General features: G+C 41.2%; 1 protein-coding gene across 3 annotated transcripts in view; it reads right to left on the bottom strand.

Moving 5' to 3' along the window:
- Nucleotides 1-21,625, bottom strand: part of MAP3K1 (mitogen-activated protein kinase kinase kinase 1) — a 77,765-nt gene extending 56,140 nt beyond the window's left edge. Inside the window, exon 1 of one of the 3 annotated variants that reach the window (XM_047086758.1) lies at nt 21,075-21,625. Coding sequence is in view for 2 of the 3 variants with exons in the window: in XM_047086740.1 (XP_046942696.1) it covers nt 20,237-20,718 (482 nt within the window). In the remaining variant the exon portion in view is untranslated. Of the gene's footprint in view, nt 1-4,482; nt 4,509-20,236; nt 20,755-21,074 lie in introns of those variants that run through there. The other 2 variants (XM_047086740.1, XM_047086749.1) reach the window with 2 other exon arrangements.
- Between the last annotated feature and the right edge of the window lie 829 nt (nt 21,626-22,454).

Here is a 22,454-nt window from a genome sequence, read left to right as displayed (position 1 = left end):
GAGACACAGAGTCGGAAACAGGCTCCAGGCTCCGAGCCATCAGCCCAGAGCCCGACGCGGGGCTCGAACTCCCGGACCGCGAGATCGTGACCTGGCTGAAGTCGGACGCTCAACCGACTGCGCCACCCAGGCGCCCCGAGGACTTTAAGAGACAAAACAGATGAACATAAGAGAAGGGAAACAAAAATAATATAAAAACAGGGAGGGGGACAAAACAGAAGAGACTCATAAATATGGAGAACAAACTGAGGGCTACTGGAGGGATTGTGGGAGGGCGGATGGGCTAAATGGGTAAGGGGCACTAAGTAATCTCCTGAAATCATTGTTGCACTATATACTAATTTGGATGTAAATATAAAAAAATTAAAAAAAAAAAAAGAATCCAACCATATTTGCACCCTAGAGCCTACTCTCTTCTCTGGCACAGTAAACACAATGAAGTCTAAATTTATTTGTGTTTACAATTGGCTTTATTTTATACCAACTTCACATCACAATGAAAAATGTTAACATGGTTCAGTGATGCTTCCTGTGTATTCTGGAAGACTTAACCATAATTTAAAAAGTCATAATCAGATATGATTTTTACTCCAATAAAAGGCAAGAAAAGGAAATAAATAAAAGATAATAAAATGTATGTGCTGGGGTGCCTGGGTGGCTCAGTTGGTTAAGTGTCCAAATCTTGCTTTCACTTCAGATCACGATCTCATGGTTTATGACATTGAGACCCACGTTGGCTCTGCCTGTCCTCCACTCATGCTCTCTAAAAATAAATAAACTTTAAAAAAATGTGCTGATGTAACTCAAACCTATCTCCTGATTTAAAATATATGTATAACGTATATAAAACATATATTTATATATATATATATAGTGTATATATATGTATATGTGTGTGTGTATATATATATAAAACACATATTTATATATATATTGTGTATATATATGTATGTGTGTGTGTGTATATATATATATATATATATATATATATATATATATATATATAAAAGATTATCAAAAAGGTTAAGAGCACACAGTCTTGGAGTCAGACTACCAGGGTTCACATCCAGGCTTCAAGGTCAACTAGCTGCCAAGTTACCTCAACTCTCAGAGTGTCTGCTTTCTCAGTTGTAAAATGGGAATAAAACTTCACAAGGATGGTCTAAGTCTTAAATGAGAGAAGCTATAGGATGCACCCAGTGGACCAGGCACGGAGGAAGTGAGCTATTACTGCTCTTTCCAATAAGAGCAGCACAGCAGGAGTACGCTGCTGAACTAGGATGACCTGATGGGAACTCAGCACTGGCCAGCCCCAGCCGCCTCAGCCCAGGACTCCACTGCTCCAGATCTCTAATGCCACTGTGATACTTAGAGAGGCAGGTGCTTGCACTTTGGAATTCTGAAGTGCTGGGACCATAAATCCTAGTGCTGTATTGTTACCCTTTGAAAGCACTTTCATAGCCATCATTTCATTCAATTTTCTCAAATGCTTGAAGTATGAAAGACATTATTTCCCATTCATAGATGAGGACAAACTCAAAGTGGTTCAAGTACTTTACTCAATGGTCTGCACAGGTGGGAAGACAGTACTGGGTACAGGCCTGTTGGTGTGAGCTGATGCTAACACGCCGTCTACCACAATCAGCTCCTGGAGAGCAGGTTTGATGTTTTTCAACTAAAGACACAGAAAATTCCCTATACAATAGCTGAAAGGGGAAAGAAGGAATTAGATGTGTCCATAAAGAACTCTTGAATTTGAAATGAAATTTGATTAGGCTTTTCATTTTAAATGAAACAGGAAAGAAAACTTCAATTTTCTATCAGAATAGTTTTCATTTTCAAAGTATTATCCACATTTTCTCACCTTTAAGTTGGGCTACTTGACTCTTCAGAGGTCAAAGAAAAATTCTTGTGGAATTCATTTGTTCCTAATTTTTTTCATTAGTCCTACATAAGCAATAATAAACATCTTGAAATAGACTAAAATATTCACGTTTTTAAAGAATGTTTAAAGTTCTAAGAGAAAGTAACAGGTAATGATTCAAAATATCATTTAATAAGTGAAGTGAACATGCTACCAATTTTTTGAAAGGGCAGTCTAAAGGCCCCACTTGTAGTTAGTCTGATTAAACTTGAATCACAAAATGAATAATTAGAAACACATCAAGTTACAAATCAGGGGCTAAAAAAAATTTAGGCCTAGGTGTTTTGTGGTCCATCTGCCTCTGTCAGAGTCTAGCTATCCCGTAAGAAGCTGATCAGGTTTTGCAGTTCACTGGCCGTAAAGATCGATTTCAGTTGCTCCTGCCACTGCCATCACTGCCACCACCAGCAGCCCCTCTGTTCTCCATCCCATTCCTGATCTAGTCGCCTCTAAAAGTCTCAATGGCTGCTTCTGTGCTCCAGCAAGGGAGAACAGGTCAATATCCTGAGCAAGTCTTATCCAGAAGCAGTTCTCTGGTACCTGAACTGATATAAGCCAGGGATTCCACCCCGGCTTCAGCTGCAGCATAGCAGCGGACCCCTCTGATGTCCAGGATCCAGGGTGAGACCCAGTGATATTTTGCTTCTCAGACTTATACAGGGGAGACCCCAAAATAACTACTAGGCAGCAGGGCAGAAACTGAAAGCCACAGCAGCCAAGAGCGCTAACTTCACCATTTCCTCACAACAATCACAGGTGACATAATCCTGGAGGGGAGGTTGTGATGGCTGTCATGTCTTCACAGTGACCACAGTGTCCAAACCCCAAATTCTTACACATCATCTTAAGAAAACAAGATTTTATCCCATTTTCACAGGTAAAAGAGCTGTGGAATAAAGGGCTGAAATTCTGAAATTATAACATTTCCAGGATATTTTAACGGTTTATGGAAAAAAACACTGTATTTAGAAAGATTTGATGCACACGGCTAACTAAGCATATGGGGGAAAAATGAACACTTAAAATATATCCCTTAAGCAGAAACTTTTTACGAAATGTAAATATCAATTGTTTTTAATGTTTTTAATGTTTTATCAATGTTTTTAATGCAATTTCTCACAGTACACTTAAAATCAGTCCCAGATTAGCTATTTAAAAAATCAATAATTGATAGTGTATTATTTTTCTAGGTCTTTGGGCTAATTTTTGTGACAGATTTAAAAACAATACGGCTTCAGCCAATATAAAATGTAGCTCCTGTGCTCTGTATTCCCATGAAATAATATATTGGGGCAAAAGTAACCCAAAGCATGAGGACAGAAATCAGCCTATGAAGAGAAGGATGGTATAACTATCCAAAGCGTACAGCAAATTGATCACAAGGGCAAACCCTACCAATGCTTAATAAATAATTTATAAAGTAATATTTATTTTTAATAAAGGACTAAGAAATAGAGAAAAAATGTGATTGCAATGGCATTATAGGAAACTTGCTAAGGCAAAGAATTCAGTGCAGGTGGCTTACTAACAGCAAGTCTTAGAGCTACTGTCCAGCACAAGTGAAAAGTCAAGACCTGTCTGTGTTTTGGGGGGTCAGGGGGCAGGGGACATGACATGTGTATGTGTTGTAGGCAGGGAATATTAAACAGAGAAAGAACTCAGAAACACAAATTTCATCTTGGCTCGGTATATGGCCAACCATATTCTCTACTCCTATAAGAAATTTCTACTCATTTGCTTTTAGTAATTAAAATCTGTGACATTCAGTATTTTGGGGAACCTTCAATCAGAATAAAGCATTATATTACACAATTTAATTCTTAGCAAGTTGTTGTATTTAGAGATAAGATGACTTTCAGACACTGATGGTTTTAGATTTTATCACCAAAACTTGGCCCAGGAAGTAAGAGCGAGAAGAGAAATCAAGAAGTTTGCAACATAAACCTTTTCTCTTGGATGCCCAAAGTGTCTTTATGGATCTAATCCCCAAAACGGAAGGCTCTGTTCTCACACATCTCTGGCATTATTTAAAACTCCTAGAGAATCCTCTTGCAGTGGAGGAAATGTTCTACCATGCATTTATAAAACTGCAGGATGATTTCAGTTTGCATTGTGCAAACTGACAGTCTACCTGCCTTATTCAGTGGTAACAAAAACTTTTGCTAGTTATCAGTCACAATAAGCTAAAGGAATAGTGCTAATTGCAACTGAGACTCAAAGGAACTTTGCTCTATTTCTCATCACAGCTGTGTCTGTGGATAAATCAGGTGCTAGCAGCATGTAGTAAGTGCTCCCAAATATCTGAATAGCTGATCCCAACATTCAAAATCCAGGAACTGTATGGGTTGTGATGGAAGCAGAAAAGGTCAAGTATTCTTCAGTACCAGGAATCCAAAGACAAACAGTGATTAGTACTGGATGTGCTCAGCAATGAATTAGAAGCAGCTTCAGTTCTGTACATGAAGAATAGCAATGGGCAAGAGATTTTCTGTGGCTATGCTTCAAGTTGGTACAATCACAGTGATTAAGTCAGTTAAAAAGCCTTATTCCAAACCTACCTGAAAGTCATATTCTTCTAGAACTTGAGCACCAAGCTATTAGATTAAAAAGAAAAAAAATTCATAATGAAATTCATACTTTCTAGGAATTGCCAACTCTGTCCAAATTATGTGAAAAGAACCCCCGCAATACAGTTAAATCTGAATTTTCAATATCAGGAAGCAATACAACTAAGTGTCACTGAACAATGCATTTTAAAGTTTTAAGTAAAAAAGAATGTATACATATGGGCATTTATGGAAAAACTTTACAAATTTAGGAAAAAGACAAAAGAGGGCTTTGTTCGTTAGAAGATATCCCTGGGGATATCCTTTCCTTATACAATTAAAGCTAAACCAAAAAAAACCCCAAAAAACAAAACAGCTTTTAACAGTATAGTTACCAAAAATTAGATTCAAAGTTACTTTCAAAACTCTTCTCTAACCATAGCTGTTAAACACGAACATGCTAATTACTCAGTCCTAATTTTTCTCCACTTTGCAAAATACTATACTCCCAGTACAGTTACAGGCTTTAAAAAAAAGTAAGGATTTTCTCATCATTTAATGTCAGTTAATAAACATGATTCCACTTTTCTAGGCCTTCATTTATTTTCATTTGTATTTCTTGTTAGGGCTGATATCCAGGTTTAAAATTTCAAGAGTATGTAAGTTCACAAAAGTAATCATTTCAGTAATTAGAACTAAATACAGCCACAAGCGGTAATTTTCAAATTAAATTTTTGTAAAGTTGTTAGATCTTTAAGGGAACCAAGAGATTATGTAAGTCACCTCTTCTTTTCACAGATGAGAAAACCAAACCCAGAAAACCAGCCCTATGTCCTCACAAAGTGATGAGAACCTTGATCTATGTACTATCAGTGATATGCTTTATCCCATATCACATAATTCTGAAAGTTGTGTTTTCCATTATTCTAGTAAATAATTTCAAAATAATAAAAAATAAATTCCTCTCAAGATGACACATAATCTATATACATTACCTTTCCTAAACTAATGGTAATTAGTAAGGTAACCTTGAGTGTCTTAACCTCATCTTCATTTGTACAAAGTTTTAACTGGTCTTCATAGTTATTTGCAGTGATATTACTGACAGTTAATGAGTACTTAAAAAATTTTTTTTAATGTTTACTTTTATTTATTTTGAGAAAGAGCACAAATGGGGAAGGGGCCGAAAGAGAGACAAGACAGACAGACACAATCCAAAGCAGGCTCTACGCTCTGAGCGGTCAGAATTAAGCCTGACGTGGGCCTTGAGCTCACAGGCTGTGAGATCATGACCTGAGCCAAAGTCGGATTCTTAACTGACTGAGCCACCCAGGCGCCCCTACTGAGTACTTTACTGGGTCAAGAATCATGCTTTATTATTTCATCTCATCACCCCACTCACACCATTTTTGAGGGGAGAAATATGAGGGTCAGAGAAGTTAAGTGACTTTCCCTGAGTCCAACGGTATTAAGTGGCTAGCAAGTCTGACTCCTAGGGCCCAGGTTCCTAATCACTACAGCCCAGTGTAGTACAGTTCCAAAACCACATTCAGGTTCAAAGTGGATGGAATTTGTTTTGCAGGTAAACACCTTCCAATCTGTGGACCTCTGCAACTGTGGGAGCTGCTGGCCATGCAAGAGTCGTAGCTTCCAGAAAGACTTGTGGCTGCAGACTACCTTGCACCAGCTCTGATGTAACTCCTTCTTTGGGCCTCCTGTTCCACTTCCTAGCACACTGTGGTTACCTGTAAAACTACAAAAGCTTTTTATTTTGCCCTAAGCACAGAGATCTAAGGATTGACCAGTGGGAGCAATAATGAAGCAGAGAGCTCTGCACGGCTCTCTGGGCAGAGACAGAAATCTTGTCCACAGGTTGGTTCCTGAGCCCCATGTACACTCTACTCTCCACCCATTTAGAGCTATTTGAACTATACTTGCAGTTCACTTATCAGCAGAGGGCCTGTGTCTGTTCCCCCTGCACCTCATGAAGTCTCCCTGTAAGCTCCTTTCACCTGTTTCACAACTCTGCATTCTTCAGAACTTGGCATGGACCTCCCATTTCCCTGAAAACCCTCCCTACACCAGTCTCACTCCCAGATGACTAAGAGCTGCACAACCCTTGTCATCAGTAGACTGTTACCTTGTTAAACTCCTTTACACGCATCATCCCTCTTGGGTCCCTAGCACCTTGGAGCCTGGTTCACAGAAGTCACTCAGAGTGCTCTTAAAGGCACGGATGGTGGCGGTGTAAGGGGGGATGACAGCACTGGTAATGGACATTCACCCTGGCATGTTTACTACTCTAGCCTTTGGTTTTTCTGGAAAGAGTATGCAAAGACTAGACAAAAAGATATTTGAAATGACCCCACATCTGACAGGCCTGTCTTCCTACAGCCCATCGGCTTCCTGGGACCTTGCCTGAGGAGGCCAGGCAGCTGATATAAACCTTGTGATGATGTGCCCAGGACACAGTCAAGCCCTGTGATTGCAGCATTTCAGCATGTTTGTTCTCCTATGGGAGATGGTCTTGGATTATTCCCAAAGACAGCAATACATTGTGTGGCACCAAAATATTCTCCCAACATTGCACCTATGAAATTTTCACATAACCTGAAAAATCCGACTCACTTTATAATAACGTACACTTTACAAACAACTCTTCGTAAACACCGTTGTTCAGTTAAGACATGACTACATACGCAATCACAGAGGAAAAACTGAAGAGGTTTAAAAGCGGCAAATCTAATTCAGATACTGAGGAACTTTAAATCAGAGTTCAGCAGAATTCACAATACAGTATTGACTTCTGCAAAAAGCCACACTTATATTTAGTAGAATACCAGTAATTCATTATTGCAAAGGGAGTAAAAACATATTGAAAACCATTTCACAGTGGAGATGAGGAGTATTCCAGATGGAGGAAACAGCACATTGAAAATAAAGACGGTATCCTGAAAGGGGGAGCTAAGAGGGGAGCAGACCTGGTCACCAGGGGCTTCTGAGCTAGATTAAGGAGTCTGGACTTTATTCTGAGGATGAAGGAAAGTTCCGTGGACAGAAGTGTCAGGGTCATACCCTCACTGTAGAAGCCTCACTCTAACTACAGTGTAGGGAAAAGACAGGAAGACATGTCTAAAAGCAGGAGGCTGGTTAGGAAGGAGGCTTTGCAAGATCGGGATGAGGTGACAATAATGTGACCCTGGATTAGCAGCCGTAGGGTGAATTCCAAGGCTAGCAGGGAACTGGCAACAGTACAACTGGAGCCTGCTTGGATGCTGAGGATAAGAAAGCCAGAAGAATAAGAGCACAGCAATGAGGGAGACGATGGCAGGAGTTACCAACAGGCACCCAAAACAAGCAGGAGAACTGAGGGAGAGGATAGAGAAGCTGGGGGGCAGGGTGACAGGGATTCAGTGTGGACACAGGGCTACAGCACCTGCCGGAGCTGCACCTTCTAGAGAAGCTATCCCAGAGGCAGTAGGATGCAGGGTTCTGTCAATGAAGCCAAGACATTTCAGGGACCAAAATCAATAAGAATGAGTCAGCAAAGATATAGTTAATAATCTCCTGATATATCCTTTCTCTCTAGTTAATGTCTTTCTTTTAATCTTGAAATGTGGCTATTTAGGAGTTTAGGCCCTTAGTGCATGAAAAAGATCTGGAATAAAGAAATGTATCTGGGAACTTCCAAATATCTGAGAATTTAGTATGTGATAAAGGGAATACTTTTAATCAGTAAACAGTGCTGGGACACCTAGTTAGTCATTTGGAGACAATGAAGTTAGACCCTGTACCATTCCTTACAACTTCAGATGGATCAGAAGTGTTTTTTTTTTTTAAATACATAAAAATATTAGAAAATGCTGGTGAATTTGTATAACTTTACAATAGGGAATAGTAAGAACCATTACTTATACGGTGTTTACTGTGCACCAAGCACTCACTGTCTGAAGAGCTATATAAACACTCAGTCCTCATTATAACTATGAAATGGTATCTTCATCTTACAGTTAAGAAAAGTGAAATGCAAAGAAGGTAAGTAACTGCCCAGTTACACTACCTGGCAGTGGTGACACTCTGACTATAATTCATGCATCTGCACTCTTCAGTACTACACAGCACTGCATCTCTAGAAGGCCATGCTATAAGACCTAAATGCAAAAATAATGAAAAGAAAAAACTGAAATCTGAAAAGACAATTAAACTTTCTTTGTGGAAAAACACTCTTAACTGAAATTCATAACACAACACAAAAGTGGAGGAAAACAAATGCAATACATGTCAGAGCTATTCTAACATACAAAGGGTGATCACAAACCAACAGGAAAAAATAAACAGTTCTTACCCATGTATGAAAGAAAATATACCAAAGAAATATGAAACTGTTAATAAATATGACAACTTGTCCAATAAATTATTATGACAGCTTGTCCATAATAAATATGGCAAGTTGTACAATGATGTTAAAAAGCTAAAAAATGCAAATTAAAATAAGAAACCATCTTTCATCCAGACTGGCAAAAAATGAAAGATGGATGATGTCCAATGATAGCCAAAATATGGGGCCACGGGCACTCTCACATACTGTGAAATAAACAGAAATAAATATAAACTGGTACAATGTTTGATGATGCAATTCAGCTATACAATCAAGTTTTAAATATCCATGTCCTTTGACTCAGCAATTCCACTTCTGAATATTTCTTTTATAGAAATAAATTCTCTAATACATAAAAATGCATATACGATGGCAGTCACTAAAGGTTAATATAACAATCCAAACACAAACAATATAAATGTCTAAAAACAGGAAACTGAGAAAAAAATAGAAAACTGGCTAATGAGACATTAATATAACAGAATATTATTCAGTCATTAAAAAGATAGCTCAGGGATGCCTGGGTGGCTCAGTCAGTTAAGTGACTGACTTCGGCTCAGGTCATGATCTCTCAGTTAGTGGGTTTGAGCCCTACATTGGGCTCTGTGCTGACAGCTTAGACCCTGCAGCCTGCTTCAGATTCTGTGTCTCCCCCTCTCTCTCTCTGCCCCTTCCCCGCTTACACTTGGTTTCTGTCAAAAATAAATAAACATTAAAAAAAACGAAAAAGATAGCTCCATGTTTATCAACACAACTAACAAAATACTGTCAAGAAAAAGGCAAATTTATGGGGCGCCTGGGTGGCTCAGTCGGTTAAGCGTCTAACTTCCGCTCGGGTCATGATCTCACAGCTCGTGAGTTCAAGCCTCACGTCAGGCTCTGTGGTGACAGCTCAGAGCCTGGAGCCTGCTTTGGATTCTATGTCTCCCTCTCTCTCTGCCCCTGCCCTGTTCACACCCTCTCAAAAATGAATGTTAAAAAAAAATCTAAAAAAAAAGAAAAAAGAAAATTTTGTAGTCTCCAATGTACAGTCCTTTTTGTTAAATGATAAAGATACAAATTAAAAAAATAATTGTTCTATTGCTTTCAAAAGGGCTGTCCAACCATTTTAGTAATGAAGTTTAATTCTATAAGTCCTGAATCCCAAAAACATTATTAGGACCTCATAAAACAGCACGGAGACGTCATTGTATCAGAAGATTGAAACATATTTTCATAATTCAAAATAAATTTAGATTAAAAAACCTAAAACTTTTCAGGAATATTAATATCTACATTAGTCTGTCACATCTTTTATAAAATCTAAGTTTCAATTAAAATTATCTTATTTACTACCCAAGCAGAATTTAAGAATATTAATAGAAATCCAGAAGATAAAGAGATGCAGCCAATTAACCTCGAAGGAGAAAAAAGGAAGAAATGTGAATGTCTGTTTCAAAACACTTATCACCTTAAAGCATACAGACTTTTCCAAGTAATTAAACCAAAAACCTTGCAGTTATTAAGTAACTTGATCAGTGTTAAAAAGTCAGAGCTTACTGCTTCACTCTTCACAGTCTAACTAGGAGAAAGGTCAGGATATATCCCTAGTGGTAGTGATTAAGAAGTATCGTAAAGAAACTGCAGGGTAGAATATGATTCAAGCCAACAAATAGAACAAAAAAGATTTTCCCACAGAGACAATCCACACGACATTTCTAATGAGTGGCATACAATTCAATTATTTAGTATCATCAGGGCTATGTAACTACCTATTCTAGATAATTTAGAAGCTTACCACTTTAAGGATCAAAATACTTGCTACAACTATCTTGAATGAAAATCTTACTCAGTATATTATGAACATTCTAATTTCCATTCGCTGAATAGAAAGAAACACCACAACTTTGTTATGATGAGCCACACTCGCCATTATAAAAAACAATCTTCTTCATAGTCATTCTACAAATAAGGAAATTGGTGCTCAAGAAGTAATGTGGAAAGTTTTGTCATTCAAAAAATTCATAATCTGAGAAGCTATCCAGGTATGTGGAACAGAATGTTCCCACACCAGGTGTCCCCCAACAGCAATGCTGTGACATCCTCCTCTCCCTCCCTCTCTCCTCTCTGGCTGTCAAAATCTCTCTGCCAGTATTGCTGCCATCAGGGAACCTGTCCCTCATACTCCTAGTCCTTCTAATTGGCTGCTTTTGATTGCTGTGTTTTAGGGACACCAAATGGACAAGAAAACAAGAATATCTTAAGTAAGTGTCTGTGAATCCTGAGCCAATGCCCTTGGAACTCTCATAAGTGTAAAATCAAAGAACTTCAAAGGACAGATTTTGTTACAGGCTCTTTGGCGGCTGAGAGCCTTTTTTCCCTACATCTTAGTGCTAAACCATGTTCTAGATAAGGGAGGCTGCTGGGTTTAGTTACCATCAGTAAACTTTAAAATGTTTTCTTTCTGTTACGTGGGCTCTTGGTTCCTGAAATCTCATACAGTATTTGCCTAGCAAATCTCTTTAGTGCAAATGTGAACTTCTATTTACTACAAGTTGAATTACTATCAAAAACAGTTTAATAAATTTTACATGAAGTCGGGTTATATTGGGACAAGAATCCTGGAAATGGTATTTTAAGTTTACATTATATTACTAGTTTGTGAAAAAGGAACAATTACATTAATGAATAACATCTTTATGAGTATATTTATTCATATGAATACATTGGGACAAGAACCTTAAAACGATATCTTAAGTTTACATAACATTTTGAGAACTTGAAAAAAAAGGAATCATTATATTAATGCGTGGCACCTTTATGTGTATATTTATTCATATATACATAAATATGCATACACACACATTTTCAGTACCCTAGTAAGTGCAAAAGAATTACATACACACAGTAAGCTCTTCTTACCTACAACAGATTACCATGCAGTAAAGCAGTCTCCCCTTATCCACTAGGAACACATTCCAAGACCCCCAGTGGATGTCTAAAACCAGAGATAGTACTGAACCCTACATAAATTATGTTTTTTCCTATATGTACATACCTACGATAAATTTATAAATTAGGCACTGTAAGAGTAACAGTAACTGATAGAACAATTATTACAATATAATTTTATAAAAGTTATGTGAACGTGGTCACTTTCTCTCCAAGTCTTATTGTACTGTACTCACCCTTCTTGTGATGATGTAACATGATAAAATGCCCATCTGATGAGATGAAGTGAGGTGAATGATGTAGACTTGGAGACGTAGTGTTAAGCTACTAATGAACTTTTTTTAAAAAAATTTCTAACGTTTTTATTTAGTTTTGAGAGAGGGAGCATGAGTGGGGGGTGGAGGGAGGAAGAGAGAGTGAGAAAGAGAGACAGAGACAGACACACAGACACAGAATGTGAAGCAGGCTCCAGGCTCTGAGCTGTCAGCACAGAGCCCAACGCGGGACTTGAACGCATGAACCGTGAGATCATAACCTGAGCCAAGTTTGGATGCTTAACCCACTGACTGAACCATCCAAGGCCCCCCCCCACCCTTTAAAAAAATTTTTTTAATGTTTTTCTTTATTTTTGAGAGAAAGAGAGAGAGAGACAGAGCATGAGTGGGGAAGGGGTAGCACTACTGAACTTGTGATGACAGTGTCAGAAGATGGAAGGAGGATCATCAGACTGCGGTCGGCCGACTGAAACCTCGGAAAGTGAAACCATGGGAAAGGGGGTAAGGGACTACTATATAGCTATTTCCCCCATGCCACATTAAGCTGTCCTACCTCAGTCAAGGCACTTGGCATGTCTAATAGCCCATATACCTCCCAATGAATCTATCACAAACTGAGAACTTGGAAACAACAATCATCTAGGCTTTTGCTGTTTATTCGTGTCTCAGCTAGGTCCAAGGGTACTGTGACCCAAGGCGACAAACAGATGATCCACTAGGTTAAACTTGCCATTATTATCCTTACTCATTTATTCCACAAATATTTACTCTGGGGGTCTACTCTGGGCCAGGCATTTGCTAGGTGCCAGGTCCCCATCCAGGCACAGGCACTGCCCACACAGGTCTTATAATCTTCCGGAGAAGGCAGCAATTCATCAAATGGGATAACAAATGTAAAATCACAACACTGACAGTAGAGAGACACTGTGCTACAAGCCAGTCTGAGAGACCAGGGAAGAAAAGCTTCCCTGAGGAAGTATCAGTGAGCTAAGGTTTGAACAAGGAAGTACTGACTTGGGACTGGGGAAGAGTGTTCCCGGCAGAGGGAGCATGCAGTACATGCCAAAGCCCTATGGCGAGAGGTGGAATGCTGAGTTTGAGGAAATGAAAGAAGGCAAGCCAGCAAAGAACAAGGGCAAGTGTGATCTGAGACACCCTGGAGAGGCGCAGGGCCAGACAGGGCAGGGACTGGATAGAGCATGTTAAGGATTCTCTGTTTTTAACCAAATAGAAAGCTTCTGAGAGTTTTTATATTTAATCTTTTTACTTTTCTAGAGGAAAATTGTTATAATCAGATTAACATTTTAAAGTCATCACTCTGTGGGCACCTGGGTGGCTCAGTCAGTTAAGGGCGTGAGTCTTGATCTCAGCCAGTCTTGATCTCAAGGTCCTGAGTTCAAGTTCTGCATTGGGCTCCACACTGGGCATGGAGCCTACTAAAATAAAATAAAATAGAATAGAATAGAATAGAATAGAATAGAATAGAATAGAATAGAATAAAATAAAATAAAATAAAATAAAATAAAAATAATCACTCTGGCCATACAATAAGGAGAACAGATTAGAAGGGAGAAAGCAGGATACAGGGGCAAGTCAGGAAGCTACTACATTAGTCTAAATAATGGATCATGGAAACCTGGCTTAAGGATGTGGTAACAGTCAAATCCTCAGCCTCTGATGGTGGACTGTACACAAGGAGCTCTCAAGGGTAACTCCTAGGTTCTGGTTCTGCCATTCCATAAGCCGAGAACGTATTAGTAGAACAAGGTACAGGGAAAGTCCTGAATTTGATTTTAGATATCTGAGTATGGCTCTGTTACACAGACAGTTAGATGTTAAGTCTGGAGTTCAGGAGAAGTCATGGTTAGGAAATTCGGCAATCATTTGTGAACAGTCAATAATTGATCTCAAGGCATTAATGAGGGTAGGGATGGAGAAGACAAAATGAGAGAAGCCCTAGGATCAACCTGAAGATCTTCTAATATTAATGTTCAACAGAGTGATGATGGGCCACCAAGCAAGAACTGTCAGGGTGAAGAAGATAATCAGGAGGATTACCCATCAGTCCAAATAACTAGCCACTTGAAATATCAGAAACTCATTTTCTCACTATTTGATACTTTGAGCATGGCTCTAATTACTTTGCAACTACACTGAGCTGTTAAACTAATTATTTTGTTATACATAATATGAAATCAATCAATATGGTCAGTGATTGCTAAACACCAACTATTGCTACTAAATATCAAGCCTAAGAGACAGTTCTTGACTTCAAAACTTGCCTTAAGCTAGACCATGATTAAAATCACATCAAAGTAAATTATTGTAATCTTCAGATACACTAATTTAAAAATAACCACTTTGAGAAAATTAATCCATCCTAACATTTATGGGCACCTAACATTCATGGGTAGCAGACACTAGTCTAGGTACTGGGCAATGGTATAAATAATAAGACAGAGTTCCGCATTTGTTAACAACTGATATTTACTATTCAGAATGCTGTTAGACCAGTTTGAAGGTTATTTGATAATATATCAGTTAAATGACTTATTTAGGCAACAACAAAAAAGTAATGATCACGTCCATTTGTCAAGAGTAAAGTCTCCACCCAGTGTCTACTCTCTCCTTACTCCACATACACTCAATATATTTCATGTGATAAACTTAGTTAATGCACTAACTACAGCACTGTGGAAGCTCCAGGGACTTCCTCCATTCTTCAAGAGGTCTGATGGCCTCATTAATGATTTCCAGGTGACAGACTGTACTCTCAGAAATATATGCTTGGTGGTTATTAAGAACTTAACAGTTCTTGGCACTCTATGACATGTCAATCTATTAAACTAAACTAACCAGACTGGTATTCCAAAGGACTCCGTCACTAATAAAACTCCCTTCCATACCAAACATACCTAAACCAACTGTGATATGCCATAGAGTATATAAAGACAAGGATATTTTCTTGATTATCTTATGCCATAGAGCATAATTTACATTTCCCAATATTGTTTTCTTAACTAGCAGAGTTGCTGTTACTAATAATTAAGACTAAACTTTAAAAGCACCATTGGCATATATTGAGTTTCTTGTTCCCCATACCTCCATCTTCTCTTTCAAGAAAAAAAAAATCACATCTGAACTTGTAGTTCTGTATATATTCCTCTTAAGAGTATAGCCAGAAACAGTTTGAAACTCATCTGTATCTAGATTTCCTTTTTCCATTACTGTAGAAATGGAAAAACTACAGCATATACCTGTCCTAAGAAAGGGGAAAAAGACCAAATGCCCTGCAGAAAGTAAAACAAAGCTACCACCCTTAACTACTAATCTGGAAGGCCAACTAATTCCTGAGAAAGTTAGGGAGGTACCATCATATTCACTGCATGAATACAGTGTGGAATGCTGTGGATGAGATACAGAACACTAATTTTTAATCTGGGTGTCTCTCTGAATTCACATCTCTCTTAAAGCACTTAACATGGTACTGCTAACACATGCATACTAGAACCCACCAAGAGAAACAGAGACCATGCATTAATGATCTTTTTCTCTAATACAAAGACTATCATCTTGTAGAGATTCTTAAATGTTGGATGAATGAAATAAAAAAAGAACAACAACAAAGGAGCAAGGTCCAGCTAGACAGGAAGTTTCTCCCCATGTATGATGATTTAGATAAATGAGTGATTTTAATTTCAGCTTCACTTCCCTCCACTTCCGATTTAATACAGCATAAATCAAGAAATCTAAGAAAAACTCAACATGAATCAATTATTTTTCGTGCCTAACACAATAAGGTGATCTAGTACAGTCTACTTATATTACATATACAAGGCCAGGTTACAGAAAACTATGCAGTATATACATATAAAGAGACAAATACATTGGCAATGGCACTCAGTGGAGACCTATTATGTTTACTATGACTCCTGCAGAGTAACTTCCTCCTTAAAAATTATCAATTAATTTAATTATTAATTTGAAAAAATAAAAGCAGCATAGATGGTGGAAAGAAATGAACTGTGGAGTCAGACTGACGGAGCTCTGTCTTCTAGTTATGGGATCAAAGGGCTTTAGCATCACCTATAAGTTTCCACCTCTTGAAAACAGAAATTACAAAGCCTTGGAGGGCTGTAACTTGTCTGACCCACAGAAGGGAAGAAAGGTGACTACATAAAATGAATCCAAACATATCTGTATGCTCAATGAACATGTTTTAGCCATAGCTAAAATCCTCTTACATATCACCTGGCTAATCTCACTGTTTTGCAACAAACCATTTACTTTAATTCTGTTCCTGATTACTTCTTTCATGTTAAAAATGTTCTTCAATTATTTGTTAGAGACAATGTGGATCTATTCCTAATACTGAACATTTGCTTACATTTATCTTCTACCCATTCACATTTTTAAGTAGCTCTAACTTTTGGCTTAGGATATAAAAAGAGGCCAGGATTGAGGAAAACCACCAAGTCTAAGGACTATACTTGGTATCTGATATAATCAAAACATTACCAAGGTTAGAGGCGCAATATACTATAGTTCGTAAGCAGCCTCTGGAGACTATTACTTTTCCATACCACGTTTTTCTACTGCCTTTATAGAGAAAGACCCCTCAACCCAAGAAAATGGGTTACAAATGCAAAATCGTGCTTTCTAACTCAGAGCACTTCTGAATGCCTCATATTTTCCCTCAGGGGAATCCATTCACCATTAACTGCCTTGCCACCCCATTATTTCTTCTTCTGGAATGTTCACAGCCAGTGTCAAGGACTGATGAGCAGACAGCCTAGGCAAGCTGTAGCTGGTTATTTTGCACTCGATGAAAACAAAGAACACTCCTTTCTTTCTATATTTTGAAATCTTCAAGTCAGTAAGTCAATGACCATTTTTCTAAGACAAGCAACATAGACTTGAGGCACTATGAGGAGGTGAAACAGTACCAATGAACAGGGCTACTTCCTGGTTTTTGTATCTAACAAAATGGAGTTATTAAAGAGTATTGGAAATCATACATTAAGGAATGTTGGTTAACCAGTTACCCCTGCCAAAATCAGATATGAAAAGAAAACAAAAGTTGGCAACAACTATAACTGATATTTTTCTTTCAGAATTATATTTAATAAGGATAATCTTTGAAGAATGCATTAATTTTCTTACTTGATTTAATAGAGAGTTTGGAGATAATTCATAACTACAAAACTTACAAATTCACATATGTTAGCTTATGTAACTCCCTCTACTGTTTTGTAAAATCGTCAACTTAATTTTTTAAAACTTATTTTTAGGTAATAATGTTCCTGTATCTCCTCTAGTAAAAAAAATCACTAAATTATATTTTTAACCCAGTAGCTTCTAAAAGGAAGTGAAAGCTGAGGGCTATATGAGGATATAAAAGCAGCCTATGAAATAGCTTTAGTTTTAACAAAAACTAACATTAACAAGTACAGCATATCTTGTTCTTTCATGGGGCCAGCAAATTGATAGTTAGGGTTTTTTCAGCTACAAAAATAGGATAGAGTAATTATAACTACCAAACTCACAACAGCCTGTTCAATGGAGGATAACACTGCAATTTTTCTTCAAAGATAATAAATAGGAAGAAAAAGTTCCTAATTCTGTAATGTTAGTTAAAATCCCAAACCTTTGCGTGCCACTTTCAGGCACAAAACTTTCATGGTTTCAATTATTACCCTAAAGGAGAGGGTCAAACGTAAACTTTTCTATTTTTAATATGAGTATAACTTACATAATTTATACTGCACAAATGTATTTTCTACATTTCCAGTTTCTACATCCAAAGGTCAAAAACCTGAAGGAAATTCTGAAATTAAAAATCATAGGATTCTCTTTAAAACATACAATAGGTCTTTAGACAGAAGGGGTCTCCAGACCCTTACTACTACTAAAACATAAAAATATTTCAAAATCTCAAGGCTAAATTTTCCTCCAGAAAGTACAAATGAAACTGTCAAAAAAGTAAAATGTAGACTTCAATGAACTCTTTATACTCAAAGTATTTATACCAACAAATGCAAATGAATTTCAATCCCACTGAGAAGGAAATTGAAAGGAAAAATCACTATATTTCAAAAGTTTAGGGAATCAACATTTTGGTGTAAATGAAATTTGCAGGGATGACTTAGGGTGAACAAACAGCATTCTGGCTAGTGAAATTCATTTTTAAAAAGTGATTATGCTGATTAGCCCATTATTTCACACATTGCACAATTATAATCCACTCCTTAAACAAAGAGGGGGAAAATACCTACGTTATGAAATGCAAAAATTAAGCATAAATTACCGTTTCTGAATTCTACCTGCCTCCATCTTAGTCCTCTTATTTTGTGTGGAGACAACACTAAACAACTTCTACACATTATTTTTTACAGTGGTTGCTCTTCTATATTCATAGCTCTTTAATGACTAGAATGCTGGTACTAAATTATTTACTGTATTCAAAAGTTGCTTTCGTCAGAACAGATAAAATTAACTTCTCAAATTTAAGGTTTAATATTTTTATCTGGAGCTCATTTGTAGTATCAACTGCCTTCAAAGAATTATCCTACTGAGTTTTTACTCCAATCTGCACGGAAGCAGGAAAGTGTAGAGGAACTTAATTCTCGTAAAACTAAGTTATATTTACAAGTGCACGCAGAAAACTATCACAGCCATCTCCTTTCAAGATTCCCATGGCACAGTGTTGACCATAATTTTTAGGGTAATTTGGGGGGGGGGGGGCGCGACTTCCTGGTAATAAATGAACTGTGGCTTTAAATAAATAATCAAGCTCAAAAAAGTGCCAAAGAACTTTAGATAACCGAAACCAAGGATTCCTACTGTCAGATTCGTCTCACAAGGAAAAAAATCTAAAACAGTCTTTAACATACTCAGAATAAAGGTCAGGAAACTACAGGGCAATGGGTAACTATCACAAAAACATTTCCAGCAACTCAAAATACTCATCAAGACTGTGCTGTGCAAACACTAGTCAGATTTTCTAAAAACATGGATTACGGCTGTCACACTTAAAATAATTTCCTTTAACATAAAGATTTCCAGTAGCCAAAGAAAGGGTCAGGCCAAGAACGTCTAGTCTGTTACCTTACACATACCGTAATGCATTGGCACTACAGGACTATGTGAGCCGAAGCCCACCGCACTGTGACCCCTGGAATCCCTCAGTCAGGCGGGCGGCCCGCGCAGCTGCACCGAGCAGGAAGCACCGCACCCGAGCCGCGGTCCCCAGCCACGCCAGAGAGGCTGCGGGGAGCAATCACCACTGCTTTGAAACTGAATGGCTGACACATCCGGTCCTGGCTCTTACACCACTCCGCCAAATGCAAACTTCAAAGGCCAATTTCAAACTCCAAACAGAAGTCACTCAAGTCTCAGTGGCGCTGTCCGCATTCCCAAGAACATGTGGAGCCCCTTGAGGGACGCAATGAGAAAAACCAACTCCAAAAATATTACAAGTCCCCGAGTGTGCAGTCTGCCCGCCCACAACGCTTTGACAGGCGTTACAGCGCCTTCCACCAGGAGCCCCTGTGGTCGTTCTGCCTCCGTCCGGGCCGGGCCCCGGGTACCTGCTAAGGGTCTCTGCCTGTCAAGGCCGGGAGGACCTCACCGCGTTCTCCTCCGTCCCGGGCCCCCCACCCGGCCTCGGGCTGGGCTTCCCACCCACCCCGCCCCTTTTTTTGACCACCGCTTGTTTGCAGGCTCTGGCCTCACCCCAGAGATCCCGGGACTCTCGTCTGGGGGCGCCGCCAACAGGCTCCTGCCCGCCCCCCAGCCCAGCCCCGAGGGCAACGCCAGGGTCCCACGCCGGGGGTCCTCCAAGAGTCCCGATTCCGGAGCCCCACAAAGCCAGCCCGGGGCCCCACACCTTATCTCAACGGGTCCCTGCAGCGCGGCTCGCACGCTTGTCACATGTCTACAAACAATAACAAACTCTCCGGCACGTCCCCGCCCCGGGCCCCCGTTTCGTCCCGCAGGCCAGGTCCGGGGCGCCGCCCGACGCCGGAGGGGTCAAAGGGGGTGCCCGAAGGCTCAGATCCCGGCGAGCGGCGCGCAGCTTAGCTGCGCTGAGCGCCGGGACGCAGTGCGCGGTGTCCGGGGTTCATTCATTGCCCTCGCCCGCCCCCCAAGTCCCCGCCGCATCCCCGGCCGCGCAGCTCACCCGGCTGGGGCCGCTGCAGGAGGCGGCTCGGCGGCGGTCGTCCGCTTCTCCCCGGACTCGGCCCCCGCGGGGCTCGGAGCGCCGCTGTCCGGTGCGGCCGCGGGCTCCGGAGGGTGGGCGCCGCCACGGCTCGCGGCTCCGTGGGGTTGCGGCACGGCCACAGGCTGGAAACCGCTCCCGCCCGCCGCTGTGTCCGAGGGCTCCGGCGACGGGGAAGTGGAGGAGGACGGCGGAGAGGCGGCGAGGAAGAGCGGCGGCTCCGGCAGCTGGTCCAGCTCCACACTCCGCACTTTGCGCAGCTGCCGCCGCCGCCAGTCAGCCCGCTCGCGGCCCCCGCTGCCCGCCTCCCGAAGTAGCCCCGCGGCTGCTGCGGGCGCGCTGCTAGCCTTGAGAGCACCTCCACCGCCACCCGCTTCGGGGCTCGCCGCCCGGGCGCCCGGGAATCCCGACGACGAGGCGCGATTCCCCGCCGCCGCCGCCATTTTCTCTCGCGGGCTACATTCGCTCGGCCCCTGCGAGGGAGGGAGGGGGCGGGGAGAGTGCAGGGGGCGGGCGGACCGGCGGGCGCTGCGCCGCTAGCGTAGGGCCGCCTGCGCCAACTGCGTGAGCACGGCCCGCCGGGTGCTTGGCCTGGACGGTCTGGCAGGCTCACCGGGCACGGCCAGGGAAGGGGGAGGGTACGGCATGGAGCAGGTGGAAGGAATAGGCTGTGCGCCCGGCGTCCCGCGCTGGCCTGCGAAGTGGGCTGGAACGTTGCAGTCTCGACGGTGCCCTGAGCTTTGCGTGCTGCACCCAACCCCCGCCCCTGCCCGAGCCGCCAGGTAGTCCCAGGCTGTACCGGCGAGAGGAGGAGCCTCCGTGGCGGCAGCGCGCAGCTTCCTCTCCGTCGCAATCTCGGCCTGGCTCGGTGGGAGGTCGGCCAACGGGAGTTTCAATTCGAACTTAGGTGTGTGGTGCGTTGAAGGGAATGCCGGCGAGACAGTTTGCGGTTTGTCATTCTCGCTGCCCTTTGCAGTGGTCGTCGGGGAACCCGGGCGAGGACCAACCCCCTCCCCCACCCCGCGCGGGACGCGCAGGTGGCGGCCAGGGTTCTCGGCTTGATGGAAAGCGAAAGAAACTCAATTTTCAGCAGACGTGCAGCCGCGGACCAAAAAGAATAAGTTTTTTTTTTTTTTTTAACGTTTTTCTCTTCCTTTGTCCTCCTCCCCCACCCCCCGCAACACGAACTACAAATAAAACTTCAGCGTTTCCTGGAATATCTTGTTCACGACCTGACATCACCGATTTGGGATACCCCTCTCACCTAGAGAGAGACACGGAGGGCGGGTGTCCCCTTATACATCTTTATTTTTTCTTCCGCTGTTTTGGGGAAGGGCAGCGGTTTACGGGACCACATAGAGCGAGTTTGGGGAAGGAAGCTAGGCTGTGCAGGAAAGTGCTCGATAATATCATCCTCGGCCAGTCCCTCCTTCTCCCCCCCGCCCCCCCCCCCCCGGCCCTGCCCCGCCCCGCCCCGCCCCGCCTCGCCTCTAAATCCGATGCCTCTAGCAGCACGTCCTTCCAAGGAGGGTCTGGCCACGGTCTGGGTTCCCTCCGCCCCGACCCCTGCAGTCCCCAAGTTGCCTAACTTGGCGTTCCGAACCCTTCCAGTCCCTGGGGCAGTCTCGGCGATAAGGTGACTTGGAATGGAAAAAGTACCATTTACATGTTAATGATTTTCGACCTTTCTTCTGGCGAGTAGATCTTCTGTGTGACGTTTATTTCTCCCCTCCCTTCTTTTCCTCGAGCATGTTTGTGAGGGGAAACGTCCCACAACCCGGGACCTGCACCTCTATATTTCTTTTGTGAAACGTTAATTAAAACATAGCGTGGGGGGATGGGAGGGAGAGGGTTCCTCACTAACACAAAGTAGAGCGCTGTCTTGTCAGTCTTCATAGAATTAGAAGTCTGAACTGTCTACAAAACAATTCATTTGACTTCTCCAAACTAGAAAAAATGAAAGCCCCATTCCCGAGTATAAACGTTAACTTAGGAGTGTGGTGATATTGGAGGGATTTTTAAAATGGCAGTGTAAATTAGCCCAGTTTTGAATACTACTGCAACATCTGCCATAGGATGGTTTTAGATAGTTACATTCAACGGTACAAATTTTGAAAGTTTAGATAAATCTGTTAAAATTTAAAGTCTACATTTAGGCTATAATTATATGCTCTTTTAA

The sequence above is a fragment of the Lynx rufus genome, unplaced genomic scaffold, assembly GCF_022079265.1.
Source record: "Lynx rufus isolate CCGP_SWC_20201006 ecotype Redwood Valley unplaced genomic scaffold, mLynRuf1.p SCAF_1, whole genome shotgun sequence".
NCBI classification, from domain to species: Eukaryota; Metazoa; Chordata; class Mammalia; order Carnivora; family Felidae; genus Lynx; species Lynx rufus.
This window is presented reverse-complemented; position numbering and strand designations above follow the sequence as displayed.